This window comes from Varanus komodoensis, unplaced genomic scaffold (genome assembly GCF_004798865.1).
Source record: "Varanus komodoensis strain SLA01 unplaced genomic scaffold, ASM479886v1 scaffold6_4, whole genome shotgun sequence".
NCBI classification, from domain to species: Eukaryota; Metazoa; Chordata; class Lepidosauria; order Squamata; family Varanidae; genus Varanus; species Varanus komodoensis.
This window is the reverse complement of record NW_025336347.1, coordinates 18,439,063-18,454,210: the sequence shown is the minus strand read 5'-3', so window position 1 is coordinate 18,454,210 and position 15,148 is coordinate 18,439,063. Positions and strand designations below refer to the sequence as shown.

Sequence of the window (15,148 nt, the reverse complement as noted above, 5' to 3'; positions counted from 1 at the left end):
AGAATAAACAAATATGGAGGTCTACCAAACAGAGCCAGTCATGAAATGGGGCTTGAAGGTGAGGGGCAGCATGAATTATTTGTGTCGCATGTACACTGGAGCACCGGCGTATTTACAGATCTACATAGCAATTATGTCGGATCAAAGATTCTAACACTTCCATCTAATAATGACAAATATTCGTACCTGTGCAGCCCTTCACAACTTGCTTATATATGTTCATACACCAGGCATTCAGTCCACTTCTAAAAATGTTTTCAGTTTGCATTTTCTGGGGTTCCCCAGAAACTGGTACTCATTGGCATACTGCCTTTGATCATGCTAAAGGATTCAGACTTCCATCCGACACCTGTTCTCTATCAATCTTGAATGTGTCTGAGCCCCTTTTAAAGTCATCTAAGGCTAACCAAGGATCCATAGCCATAAATGAATTGTGTGGTAAGTGTGGTACTTCTTTTTTTGCTGGTCCTTAAGATGCCCCACTAATCAATGTCATAGCATGACCAGAGTCTCTAGTTGCATTACAAAAGGAACAAATCTGCCAGTGCTAAGTCCAGTGTTGTAAGATGAACATCACGTTATTTCTCTTCTTTGCTGTGAAAGAACTTCCAGTTTATTTATATCCCCTGGCAGAGTGAGTGATTGATCAGGTGAGGTGATGTGTTTTTCTTCTTTTTCCAGTCTGTTAAAGTACAGTCCAAAGTTCTCCAATACATTTTTAATGAGAACTGTAGCTTACAGATGTGGTTGGTGAGAGTTTTTTCCCTCAGAGAGCAACCGTGTTTGGCTGTCATAAATTAAAATGTGATTGACAGATTCCAGATTTAGATTTTGAGCAGGGAAGAAGCTGCAGCAGCACAGTCTATTAATGTCACACAGCAAAGGCTGGCATCTCTATGGTTTCCTCACAGGAGGGCATCTCTGCTCTTGGATATGGTCTAGGTGAAATTACATCAGGGAGACCTGCCTTCACTCCAGACATGGAATTGTAGACTACCTTTACTTAAGCACTGATTTACTGAAGTTTCATTCCGCCTTTCACCATTTCAAAGGAGCCAGGTGAGCTCCATTAAGACTGGATAAAAACAAATGTCATTAAATATATAATATAGAGATATTCTGTAATCCTCCCCAAGATGCTCATTATGAGAGTTCACATAATGTGTGGACATTAAATATCCACACATTATGTGTCCTTAAACACCTAAAGTAATGTCACATTCCAGTACAAAAAGGAAAAAAAAAAAACAATTGCCACTCAGCTCCACAAGACTTTTGCTATCAGAACAAACCCATTCTCTCTCTCTCATTCATTCATTCTCATTCAGCAGTGGCATAGAAGCTGCACCCTCCTCCCAGGCAAGGGAGTGGTGAAGGTGGGTCCTTCCACACCTCCTTTGCCTTTGCAAGGTCCCAGGTTATTTATGCATTTAAAATAATTTTAGGGTAAAAACCAGCATGACAGGTTACAAGCTTTCCCTGCACATTTCAGTTTTCATTATGCAGAAAATGGGGGAGCGTGAAAATGTGCAATCTGCCCACTCACTGAAACAAGAGAGGACAACAAGAAATGCAACGCATGATTCTGTCATTCATTTTGCTTGGCTCTCATAACCAAATCATTCAGGTTTTTGTAGGTTGTTATCACATCTGGAACTATATTTGGAAGCCTACCAGCAGCCAGCACATACTGTGGAATCCAAATGTCCTGTGTGCCTGTTGCCTTAAAGGAGGCTGGCAGCTGCTTTCTGCATCGTCCGAAGCTTGCAAGCACTTGGTCTGAGCAGCTCTGCTTGCAGAGTGTGGCCATAGGCAATCCAGGCATTGCAAAGGCAGGGCCACTGACTCTTCAAATACAATGAAGGACAGGACTTCCAATGTGGGTTTCTTACTTGATGCACAGAGGTTTAAATCACAAATTGTTGCAAGGGGGATGGAGCAGGCTTGGGATTGGGATGTGCAGGGGCAGGAGATTTATTTCTTTCCCAGCCAAAATTTCCCCATGATATTTGCACAGAAAGGAAAGCTTTCAGTTGCCATTACACCAGCAGCTTTAATCTCCTTGCAAATACCAACCTCTAATCGGCACTGTGGCAGGGGAAGGGTTAGGCCCTTTTTCCTATATATCTCAGTCCTGATCTTACACAATTCTCCCTGAACCCCCAGCAGCTTTTTATATTTGCAAACATGCATGCTAAATGCAAAGACATGTTTAACATCTCATTTTGTTTGGCTCACAAGTGTCCCACCTGAAAGATCCATAAAGTCCAAAAAGACTATTATGATACGTACCAGGCAGTGGTTTAATGGGATATCACACATAGTGAGATGTGGAACCAGCTCCAGTGAAGCCTCGGCAAGAGTTGTGACCCCAGACAGGAATGGAAAGGTGGCTGAGCATCTGTTTCTGCAAGAAGCAAATGCGTAGGCCAAGAAGTGTAAGGTCAAGTTCCAAGGGGAATGAGAGTGCCACAAGCAGGACTGATGTGCAAAGTGAGCCCAAATCAAGATCCAGACTGCAGGCCCAGATAAAGTGGGGCCATCATCTCTGCAGCCAGCAACTTGCACACAGCAGCTGCAGGGGGAAAATTACATTGCTTGCTGGGGGTGGTGATCGTCCCCTTGCCCCCTTCCCCAGTCCAGACTGCAAGACAGCATGAGGCAAGTTGCTCAGATTCAGGGCAGGCCCTGCTCTGAGGCAGAACATGATACCTACCTCAGCCAGTGGATTTTGGGTAGGCAGTTGAAAGGCCAGGACAGTTCTGTAATGTGTTTTAATTGCATGCTTGATGCCTGGAATGGGGCGAAGTGGGGCTCCCTGCCAAAGGTGCCAGAATGACATGGCCACTTGCCGCTCTGCCTCAGGCAGCACAAAACTTCTTGAGCCCGGCCTGCTGACAGGCCTTCCTAAGGGCTGCCACACTGTGGCTGACCTTCATCATCAAGCCAGAGTCTGAAGGCAACAGTAAATTCAGCCAAATGCTGTTTTTTTAAATATATCGCCCCATTCCCATAGGCTCTGGACAGTTTACAAGAGATTAAAACCAATAATAATTAAAATTATGATTAAAACCAAACCTAAAACTAATCTTGGAAGTAATATGGGAAGGCCTGTCAGAAGAGATATGTCTTTAATTCCCCCATAAAGGTGGCAGTCTGGGATATCAGACGCATCTTTCCTGGCAGGCCATTCCACAGTTTAGGGGCAACCGCTGAGAAAGTCCTCTGGGTAGTTGGCATTAACATTAGACAGGCAAACTTCAGAAGACCATCCCCAGAGGGCAGTAGTTGGTGAGGCAGAATGTATGGCCAAAGGCTCTCCTGAAGGTATTTTGGACCAGAGCCATGAAGGGCTTTAAAGCTAATTACCAACACCTTGTATTGCATCTGGAAACGTTTTGGCAGCCAGTGCAGAGACATTAATATTGGTGATATGTGGTCTCTCCATGATGTCCCAGACACCAACCTGGTTGTCACAGTTTATACTAGTTGCAGTTTCTGGAGTAGGCACAAGGGTAGCTCTGTGTAGAGCACATTGCAAAAATCAAGACTGGGAGTAGCAGCAGCAGCAGCAGCAGTTGTTGATGATTTCATTTCTATACCACCCCACAGTCAAAGCTGTGGTGCAAGATGTGCATAAGTTAGCAGAGCATGCTACCGCCTGGACCTTTTCTCTGGAGGCCCTCCTCAGAGCACAAAGGCCTACCTGGGCTGCAGAGAAGCAGAGTACAGGTAGCACAAAAGGTAAGATGCTTAAGACCATCCTGCAGAAGCTCCCATTTGAGACAGCCCCAGAGGTGGGTGGGATAGGACTGGTCTAACAAGTGAATGACGAAGGGCCAAAAGAGACATTCCACTTAATCTGTGTCCCCCCCCCCCGCACTTTTTATTCTAGAGTAGGCACAGGGGGGTCCAGTTTGGGTCTGGAAATTAGCATGGGAAATAGTAGAGTACTTTTAAGATCCAGGTTGGAGGCCTGGACCTACTCTAGATTAAAGATAGGAGTAACAAAACATCAGTGCTAGATTTAAAGGAATGTCTCAGAGGATCCCGCCCAGGTTCCACAATTCATTTTAATTTTTACTCCCCCAACCTTCTCAAAATGACAGGGTTGTATGGAACTGGAGCTGGAACTAGATGGTGGCAACACCCTAGAGAACAAAAAGCAGGGGGTGGCAGCAGGGCTTATTTTTATTTTATTTTTGATCCCCAGGGAGGAATCCATACAAAATTATCCACTTTTTTATTCTCACAACAACCCAGTAAAGTAGATTAAGCAGACTGAATGAGTGGTCCAAATTCATCCAGAAGAAGCAGCTTGGTGCATTAAGAAAAATATATGTAGGAGGGTGGCTTTATCAGTAGAGAAAGGAGTAGATTCTGAGGTTGACCACAGAAAGGTAAAAAAAGCCCCCTGATGGTACCCAAGCGCAGAGCCCCAGTTCTGTGACTGACGAATTTATGACCTACCAGTCTTCCAGAGCCCAAGCCAAACTGCTTCCCACGTTCCTTCGTTCTTCCAGAGTCATGACATCAGGACGTATTTTGTATTTTCAAGTATAGATTCTTTTTCTGGTGAGCCATCTTGGGTGCCATTTCAAAGATGAATTAATCTGTTATTGTTTTTCTTCCTTTTTAATTGGAACTGTTTAACTCTAGTCTTCCTTTCTTGGACGTCTGCAATTTTGATTGGGATTATTTGGCTTGTGTTCATCCTAAAATTGCCAGAATGAGCTGGTGTTGGTTGGCATCTCCCTCAGTTTGTGCTAATTTTTCCCTTGTGTTGTACGTTTTCCTTTTCCTCCACCTTCTGGAGCAGCACCGGTCGATAGTCACACAATGTGTTAGGCAAAACCACGCATCCATTTGTAACTAGGAATTGTGGGGAGACTCATCTTGTTTTTTCTTTATACATGGCAGATGTTATCCAACTGTTCATTTTATCTTCTTACTCGTCCCGGTTTTCTCAGAGGCAAACTATACAAAAGCAGCAAATGTATGTATTTAAAATGCAGTTACTGCTTCTCCTAGGGTGCCTGCAACCCCACAATCCCTGCAGGAATTCTGCTGAAATTCATGATGGTAAGAGCAAAAGGATTCTGGCCACTTAAACTGGAAAACAGCCTAAATTTTACCATTTGCTGCTGGATTTAGTTTCAGCCAAAACTGTTGATTTTTGCCACTGCTGAATTTGATGGCATGGCATCAGCAGGAGGGTGGCCCATGGGGAGGAAAGGTCCAAAGTATATCTCAGACCACTTGAAATTACCCGCCCCCTTCTAGCTTCCAGAGGATGCAATTTTCAGCAAAGCAGCAGCAGGCAGGTGTGTGTGTGTGTGGGGGGGGTGCTTAACCCTCTCCCTTCCAGCTTTTTTCTTCTGCAACACCATCCTCTCAGGCAGCTTTCTACCACTTCCTATGGAAAGCTGTTTGCAAGGACAAACAGATCTGGCATCCCAGAGGGAGAGACTGCAGAAAGGAGAGTTGAAGCGCTAACGCAGGCAGGGAAGGGTTAAGCATGCCCACTTCTGCCTGGACTCTACTGAAATTCCTTAATTTCCCAACCCCAACTGCATTCACCTAGAAGAAACAGCCCCTGGGATTTAAATACTGATGGCCCTGAGTGGGTTGATTATTGAGCTCCTTAGAAAAGCAGGGACTGGTCTTCTCTACCAGTGTCACATTTCCTGATTTGTGAGGGTTTGGGTGGATGGGAACTAGTTAGGTATCCGCTCCTGCTGAATAATGTCACTGCTGCAGCTGACATACAGGGGCTGCTCCCCCTCCCCCCTCACTCCCTCTCCCTCTCTCACACACACACACACACACTTCCCAGGGTGGACTGTTTTTTCCTCCCCAGGCCAGGCGACAATCCACACATCTGCTCATTCCCCTGCAGGCTATTTGGTTTTCTGTCTCTCACTTCTTCCTCCAAGTGTCATTTCAGGCTTTATTAAGGGGTGTGCATAGAATTTCAATTCCTGAAAATCTTTGCCATCATGGTCATGGAGGACACATTCGAATATGCACCAGAAGTGCTTTGGAAGGCATCAGCTGCTTTTAGGGAGGGGTTGTTCCCAAGCACTCCTTGGGGCTCCCTGTTTCTCCAATCCTTCCCTTCTGCATGTGTCAATTATCCAATGCACTCCTCACAGGCCCCTTCTCTGGAAGGTGGACTTGTGATCTGCGTTTGCAGAGGTAAGACATGCCCATCCTTGCTTATTTTTCTAAGTGCACTTTTGTATGGCAGGGAGATAGAAAGACAAGTATCAGGAAAGACATGCAGAAGAAATGCACCACTTTTCACATAGTAGTGAAACGCCTTTTCAACGTTCAGTAAGAAATCTCGACCTTTTAATTTTTGTACGCCACCTTTTTGCATGTCTGTATACCAAGCTGCAAGTGCGAGTCTCAGCTCTGTTACTGGACATTGCCTAGGTTAGCTGAAGTGTTGGCTGCCCACGGCCAGCCCATAAGGGGTGAGGGGGACACTGCGGGGCTTTGCTCAGTGCCTTGTGAAAATGCTGGCCCGGATTGTTGTCACTGGCACGACGGTTAACCTTGCTGCTGTGGTAGCTGATGGTTTCTCTCTCCCCACAGGTGAGGGAGCTGCCAGTGACCTCCAGCCCTGTCCAAGGACTATGCCCACACCCCCCTGCCCCTCTCAGCCATGGAGAGTCCCATGTTTGACACCATTCTGGAGACGACCGACGGGGTGACCCCTGGCCCCAGCTGGACCCTGCCCTACCCTCTGGGCTTCCAGGTCTCACTGACCGGCTTTCTCATGCTGGAAATCGTGCTGGGAGTGAGCAGCAACCTGACCGTCCTGGTGCTGTACTGCCTGCAGGCGGGCCTGGTCGACTCGGTCAGCAACATGGTGACCATGAACTTGCACGTGCTGGACGTGCTCATCTGCGTGGTGTGCGCCCCACTCACCATGGTGGTGCTGCTCGTGCCGCCCGACCGGGCCACCACCCTGCTGTGCTGCTTCCACGAGGCCTGCATCACCTTCAGCAGCGTGGCCACCGCCACCAACGTGCTGGTGATCAGCCTGGACCGCTACGACATCTCCGTGCGCCCCGCCCAGCGCGTGCTCACCCCGGGCCGGGCCGTCCTGCTCCTGGCCGGCGTCTGGGTGCTGTCCTTGGCGGTCTTCTTCGTGCCGTTCCTCGAGGGGGAGTTTGGCCACGCCAGCACGTGGCAAAACCGCACAGTGCTCTGCGTGGGCCCGGAGGAGTTCCACGCTGAGCTGGGCACCTCCTATCACCTGGCGATCCAGATCCCCACTTTCTTCGCTGCGGTGGCCGTCATGCTGGTGACTTACGCCAAGATCCTGCAGGCTCTCAACATCAGCATCGGGAGCACCTTCAAGCGCAGCCAGCGCCGCAAGACCAAGAAAAGGAAGCGGCGGAAATCGACAGAGCCAAGCAGCAGCGTGGCAGGTGGAGGGGAGGCCAAGCGGCGCTCTCAGCTGGTCCCCGCCCTCCCGACGCCACCTCCCATAGGGGTGCAAGCTTCTGTCTCCGTGATCATTGCACTCCGGCGGGCAGTGAAGCGCCACCGTGACCGGAGGGAGCGCCAACGGCGAGTCTTCCGCATGTCCTTGCTCATCATCTCCACATTCCTCCTGTGCTGGGCACCCCTGTCCATCGCCAACCTGATCATCCTGTGCCTCGGGCCCAGCCCCTTGCTGGGCAAGCTGCGCGTCTGCTTCCTGGCCATGGCCTACGGCACCACCATCTTCCACCCTCTCCTGTATGCCTTCACACGCCAGAAGCTGCGCAACGTGCTGCGCAGCAAGCTGAAGAAGCGGGTGGTGTCGGCACTGCAGGTGGACCCTGCACCGGGGGGCACGGTCATCCACAACTCCTGGGTGGAGCCGCCACGCAAAAGTTGCAAGGGCCGGCCACGGGGTAGCGACGGGGCCGAGCACTGCCTGACCGAGGCCACAAAGGAGTGAGGCGTAGGTGCGGTTGCCCTCAAAACGGCTGCCTAGCGTGATGGGTGGGGGTCCGACTGCACTGCCTCACCCCAGCCGGTGAACAGTGAGTGCCAAACACTGGGACCACTGAGGAGCGAGGGGCAGGCACAGGGCTCGCACCAAGGTCACCGGGCATCACGGAACCGGTGCTACCCCTCAGTTTGAAGCCACTGCGGAGATGAGCAGGGGCGAGCGATGTCGTACCGACCGGTGAGGGCCAGCCATCAACTCCTCACTGAAACCGCAATCGTTTCCATGCCGGGTGCGATACTGATCCCCCACAAAGTCCCCTGTCCCCAAAGGATGAGACCTTCCAGTCGCCGATGCCAAAACCGATCAGAGGTGGAAGATGAAAGCTGAGGCCTGCCGTTCCAGGGCACTGGCCAATTCCCCACACTCAGACCCACAAGTATTGCCTCTTCCGTTTAATGTTTATATTGTGCCAAGAATTGTGCTTGAGTAGCCAATCACATGTGCTCCCTTATATATAGGACTGCCAAGCCTAAATAGTAAGTGAGCAAGTGCCCCATGTGACCCAAGCAGCTAACATCCCTCCCTGTAGTGCCTGCCAAGCACAGGAAGGCCTGCACAAGTTCCCTTCTGCGGGAAGAAGAGAAGGCCTGGGACGCATTGGTGGGGGAAACCCAGCCTTTGGGAAGGGCCGAGGTTAGCCTGAGCCTCATGTGGGTCTCTTCCCCACTACACTGCTGTGTGTCCTGTCCCCGAAACCCCCCAGAGCAGGGCGTTGTGCAGTGTTCTGGCCCAAATGTGCCAGGTCCTGCCATCTCCAGATACCACTAAGGCTTTTCACAGAGAGCAGGTATTCCAGTGACCCAAGTTGGGGCTTGTGTCCCATGACTTTCTGCAAAAACCTCTGGTAGGCTGTGTCCCCACACTCCGCACTTCCATAGTGGGACCAGTTTCCTAACATCCTGCTCAAAAAAGCCTTGGTGCAGAGATGCTATTTTCCCCTCCTCTCATCCATCATCGGTGGCCGCTGGCTCCCCATGTCGGATCCTGGGTCTGGCCATTTTACTGGCTCCGAAAATTTTCAACCGTTCCAAATGGTAGCAGCTCCAGGAACGAGAAATGGACCACTCAGGGGGACAGGGGCCGTTGCCAAAGGCAGACGTGCCCTGGCTCTGGCTGCGTCGCATCCGGTAATCTGTGGCCTCAAGGGCTCCTCTGACAGAACTGTCCCAGGGCACTTGCTTCCTGAGGCAAGGCGGCCACCCCTGCCCACCCCACACAGGGCATCCGCTGGCCTGGCAGCTGCGTCTGGGGGCCACAGGCTCGTGCAGGAGACGCGAGGGGCACAGTAAGGCGCTGATGCCCTACCCTGCCCCGGTGGCTGCTGCCTGCAGTGGTTGCCTCACTCTGCCTAATGGTGGACTCAGCTCTGGATGGGCCATGACCAGATGGGCAGAAGGGAAGAACTAGGCCCAGAGTTTCGTACCAGCACTTTGCGGGCTCTTTGGCCTGTGAGCTCTTAGCAGATGGCGCTGGTGGCTCCAATGTCTGTGGAGCAGAGTCACAATCCAGGTTCCAATCTGGGCTATTAAGGAGCTACCCATGGTACTGAGCCTGGTTTTGGGCTAGGGTTCAGCACCTTTCAAATTCCGACTGAAATCCAGAGTGGATGCACCGCCCTGCTTGATTTTGGATCCGCCCGGCTCCATTGGCCCCTGGGAATAGCTTGATCCCAGAAGGCAGGGTGTGCAGTTTCAATTTCAGAGACAGTCTTGGGGTCAAACAAAATGATTGGCAGTTGGGTACAGTGGCTGAAGTTAGGGGGAGGAGGTGTGGCAGGTGTGGGACCCCAGGTGGGCCAGTTTTAGTCTGTGGGTCTGAGGTTTGCTAGCCCTGCTCTCAGCAGAGGGAATGTGCAGGTTCCTTCTCACTCTCCAGGGCTGCCACAAACCCCCAGCAGAGACAAGCTGCAGTCCTAAATACAGCAGGGAATATGTCCCACTTAATGTACTTCTTACCACCTCTGAGTAGACATAAATAGGATTGCACTGTCAGGCACATAAAAAATACGCAGCACTGCCAAAGAACCTAAGACATGCGTACAGACATACCAAACCATCCAAACCACAAGAGAGTGTTTCCCAGCTGATATACTGTGGGTAGTCAGGGGAAAGGAGAAGAAAGCACTCAAAGTGGCTCAGCAGCTACAAATATGCCCCTACTGCTTTCTGGGCACCTGAAAAAGACTGAATTGCTGCCCCTGGGTGCCATCTCTCCCTCACGGTTTTGTAGAAGAGATGCTCGGGCCCCTGGCTCTTGAGCAGCCAAGGGTGAGAGAGGCAGACAGTGGTCTTAAGAGTGCAGAATCTCTCTGAGTAGATGAATCTCTGGGAAAACCGCTCTCACGGTCCTGCATTGTTGTTCCTTTGCTTTGAGCTTCCTAAAAATTGACCCTAGACCTGTTTCTTACATGGACAGACAGACTTCCACTATACACAGAGCCATACAGAAATTCACACCAATGGGCTGCTGCCTGCTCATCCCTCACAAATTTGCTTCCTTTATCGACACTGAATGCATCTATAGATATCAATAAAGGCCTGAATATGTCTGAAGTAACCATTATTTTTCCTGTCTATTTAGAAGGGTACAGGGTGACATTCAAAGGGAGATGCTGCAAGAAATAAATAGAGGCATCAGATACACACACACCTATAAGAGGTGATAAGGAGAAAAAGTGCTAGGACACATGTACGCCAATCACTTCCTCAAGGATAGGCAGCAGTGAAGAGAAATATTTGAGGCCTTCTTAAAGACCTGTAACTGAAGGGGCTCAGCCGGCGCCTCAGTTGAGCAGGATTGTCATGGAAAGGACAATGGAGAGCTTTCCTTCATAAGGTCACCATAAGTTTGAGACAACTTTATGGCACATAGTACCAGCTGCAGGGGCTTAGCACAAATCGAGTTCCATAATGGGCCACAGCTAAGAAGGCCCTGTTTCTTGGGCTCATCAGCCTAACCAATTTTACCAATAGACTCTTGATGCAGATATGATTTTATGGGGAAAAAAATATAAATGAAAGTGGTCCTTTTGGCAACACACTCCCAAACAGTTTAGGGATGTAAAGGTTAACACTAGTGATTTGAAATGGCTGCTGGAATGTGCTGAGACCGAGTGCAAGTACAAAAGTGCAGCTGCTTTCCAGTTGCAACCAGGCAGCCAAATTTTGCACCATCTGAAGCTTTTGCATCTATCCAAAGCTTCCAGAGTGTCTGCAGAGGCAGCTCTGTTGCTGCTGTTGTGGTGGGCCAGCTCAGAGTTAACCAGTACAAGGGGCCCATTCTACAAGAGTGCCTGGATTCCTACTGCCAGAAGATTGAAGGAGATGACATGGCGCTATCTCCGTGTTTGTGTACCTACCCAGAAGTTAATGTTTTTGTTGCCGAGCTGTCAAGTTGTCTCTTACTTATCGCGACCCTATGAATGAAAACTCTCCAGAATGTCCTGCCTGTGACAGCTCTGCTCACTTCTTGAAAATTTAAGGCCGCTATGGAGTCAATCCATCTCATATTTGGTCTTTGTTTCTTCTGCCTCCGACTTTCCTAGCAAGATTGCCTTCTTCAGTGAGAAGTTGATGTGCTAGAAGGTACAATGTGGCCACAACAGACAGTAATAAAGAGCTGGTGAGTTAAGTGTGAAATATATCAGAAATTGCGGGGGTCCCAGTGGAAAGAACCAGCTGATATCATAAGAACAACCTGCTGTCTCTTCAGATAAAGTTGGAATTCACAGATTTTTCCTGGCAGGATATTATCCTTTGGGTGATGATGGGTTGCTTGAATAATTTCCCAGGGGTAGTCACACTGAAGATAGCAGAAGAAACAATGTTCAGAAACTTTACATCTATATTTTACTTTTACGTTCTTCTGATGTATCAAAGCCTTTCTGAGTGCCCCCACTTGACTGTGTTGTCCATCAATGGCATATAAGCAGACGATTCATGGCAGATCTCTCCCATTACAGAACTCCTTTCCCCGGGAGCATAGTAAACCTTCAGATCTAAACCTTTCACAGTCACAGTGTAAAGCTGTTTTATTTGGGCTTGGGTAAAGATTCTGCTTGATGTTTGCTGCAGCCACCCCTGGCTAGTGATGGTTGTGATGGCAGGGGATGATGGGAATTGTAGCCCAACAAAGCTGGCAAGCACTCACTTGAAGAAGGCTGCCTCAAGCTCTTCTTGCATAACAGCCTAAAGTGCCCCTAAATAAAGTGAGATTTCAAAGCAGCAAGTGACAGTGAGCCGTGGTGGAAAAGGAAGAAGGCATGAAGTTCACCGCAAAATTATTGCTGCTGTTTTTGCACAGGTGACATTACGGCTCAGGTGCACACACGCCAGGAGATTAGCTTAGTGTATGGGAAGAAGGTGTTGTCTGTATTAGAAATATAAAGTGGGAGAAGATCCCCATTTGGCATGTCTTAATTATACAGTCGCTCCTTTGGAGTGTGGGAAGGCATTTGCCACCTCCTTTACAACAGGTGCAGGAATGTACAAATGCCAGATATAGGACTACGGCAATAGATGTGGGGGTGGCTGGGGGGAGAATGGAGATGGAAAAACACGATTTCTTCCACTGAGGACTAGGCATTCATTTTCTGTGCTGTACACCTCACGTTCAAGCAGGAACTGACTGACTTGTTACTCTCTGATGGCAATCCCATTTTGTAGGAAAGGCTGGGAGAAGAAAAATCAGCCACAAAGGGAGACAATAGAACAATGGGCCTTTCTGCTCTGTGTGTTTCCACCCAGTAGGATCTCAGCTTTGCTTTCAATGGATCTCGCCAGAAAGGGGAAAAGATCTTTCACATTAAACCAAGTATACTCTGTGTTACTCTTATTGGATTACCCATTTAGAGGAGGGCAAGAATAATGACTGGGAGGGGGGACGATTCCCCTCTCTCTCATTAGCCTCACTATCCCTAATGCAAACAATGCCATTAACAGTCCATGTTCATACCTACTATAGAAGAAAGTGGCGTATTGGTCCAACTGGCACACCACTGTTGACTCGGACTAGCGAGAGGCATTTCGCAGTCTCACACGGAGGCCTTTCCAAACTTGCTGCCTGAAATCCTTTTGCTGGAGACGGGGAGGGATGGACAGAGGCTGTATCTATGCAAAGCACACACTTTACCACTGGTAAGGCTATGCTCCTGGCACACAGTTGCAGGAGAACTCTATTCTCCGGAAAGCTCTGAGCTGCTAATCCAGGCCCCATCTGTGCAAAAGGCACTTCTGCCTATTGCCCATCCTGGTAAGGAAGGAGTGGAGAATGTCAGAGCTGAGGGCCGACTCCACCTCTCCAGAACTCCTCACATGGTCATGCCTCCTACCCCCTGATGTTTCCCTGGTTTACTGCAGTCCCTGCCACACACACTTCTAGAAGGTTGAGATGCCTCTCCCAAGCTTTAGTTAATAGTAAGAATTACGTATAAGCTACATTGGTACTTTGGGCTCCACCCCTTTTCGCCTTCAGCTCTGACCACCACTGGAACACGCTCCCCACCCGGCTTTTCCGAAATTGAATGCCCATCCGTGTTCTAAGGCCCCAGTTCTCCATCACTGGAATGGCATATGCAGACGTGCTTTTTAAGGGCCTCAGTGCTCCATAATAAGAATGGCGCATGCAGAGCCGCAAGGTTTTTACATCGCTCACGTGTGCCTGATCCACCTGACTTAGCGCGTGCGGCAGGCTCTGCCTCACAGGCCAGGGCAGCTGCTTGAGGGCCCTTGGCCACCCGCAGAGCCGTGCCGGCCCTCGGTTGCCCTGCACCATCCTGTGCCTGGCCGAGGACGGCTGAGGCTGGCCGCCTGTTTCCTGCCCCATTAGACCTCTAGCTCCCAAATGGTGCAGATGCATCATCTGCTTATCCCCAGTGCAGCTGCAAACTTCAACAAATGTATTTGAAATTACAGCCACAGCCTTTCTTTATAATGCTGGCAGAAGTCAATATGCATAACAAAAACACGCGCACACGTGTGTGCACACACTCATACGCACACGTGAAAAAAGCCAGCCAAAGAGGCTTAATGCATTTTTAAGATGAGGAAATCTCTGAGATCATCTCACTTTTTTTGCTGCATTTTGCCAGTTAGTTTCTCTGCTGTGATGAATCCTCTAACCCTAGTCAATTTTTCATGAGCTTTGATAGGATGACAGCGATCAAGGGCATGCATCACACTGTCAGCTTTTACAGCTCCAGTGATGTTTGATCCTTTTAGGATTGCTCGTGGTTGGTTTTATTTCAGGTTTCAAGCGGGAGCCCATTTACCCTGATAAGGCTCACCACACACTCACTCAGCTTGCTTTGTTCAGTGGAGCAGCCTTTCCAAAACTCACTCTCCAGATGCGTAGTACTGCAACTCCCATTGTTCCTAGCCAAGACACCTGATGGCTGGGGATGGTGAGCGTTGTAACCTAACCCATTTCCAGGGCTGTAGGTTGAGGAAGGTTGCTGCCGAGCGGCCCTGCCACCAGCCACGTCGTCATTGCCAGTGTGGGTGCTCAGCGCTGCTGGTGCTGCACCCGTCAGCACTGGCAGTGTCTGGCCCTGATGGGGCTGGGCATTCCCCAGCTTCAGTGCGTATTCAGGAGCTGATGGTTTTTCACCACAAATTCCAGGGCTTTGGGAAACCACCCTGCAGTGTTGTAACATCAACTGCTGCTATCAAATACATCTCTCCACATTAGACACATCACATTATATGTTGTGTTGTAAGGATTAAGTACTAGGATTGCAGCCTGTTACCATGTAGCTTCAATCTCCCCCTCTTTTTTCTTTTGTTTAAGTTTTTCAATAAAAATTATTCATTGATTTTTTTCCCAAGGTGGCTACATGCTGATGCTGCAGTGAAGCTAGCATATTTAATCAGCAGTCTCTGGCAACACTTCTCACTGAATTCATAGAAGCCCGGAAATGGATAGGTTCTCAGAGATGATCTAGCCCAGCTTCTTGGTTAGTGTAGGCTCTGCTGCAGCATCCCTGGCCGATGGCCATCCAGCCTATGCTGAAATGCCTTCCGCAAAGGAGAACCCACAAGCTGCCAGGACAATCGGTTCCACTATCCCACAGGCCCTCATGTCTACCATGCGGTTCCTTAACATCCTTAGTGCACCCTCTGTCCTTTCCTGATGCTG

General features: G+C 49.3%; 1 protein-coding gene across 1 annotated transcript in view; it reads left to right on the top strand.

The window, feature by feature from the left end:
• Window positions 1-10,570, top strand: part of LOC123034605 (G-protein coupled receptor 22-like) — a 42,479-nt gene extending 31,909 nt beyond the window's left edge. Inside the window, exon 2 of the mRNA XM_044452099.1 lies at window positions 6,601-10,570. Within this exon, the coding sequence (XP_044308034.1) occupies window positions 6,671-7,960 (1,290 nt within the window). The 5' untranslated portion in view covers window positions 6,601-6,670 and the 3' untranslated portion in view covers window positions 7,961-10,570. The remainder of the gene's footprint in view (window positions 1-6,600) is intronic.
• Window positions 10,571-15,148: the final 4,578 nt, after the last annotated feature.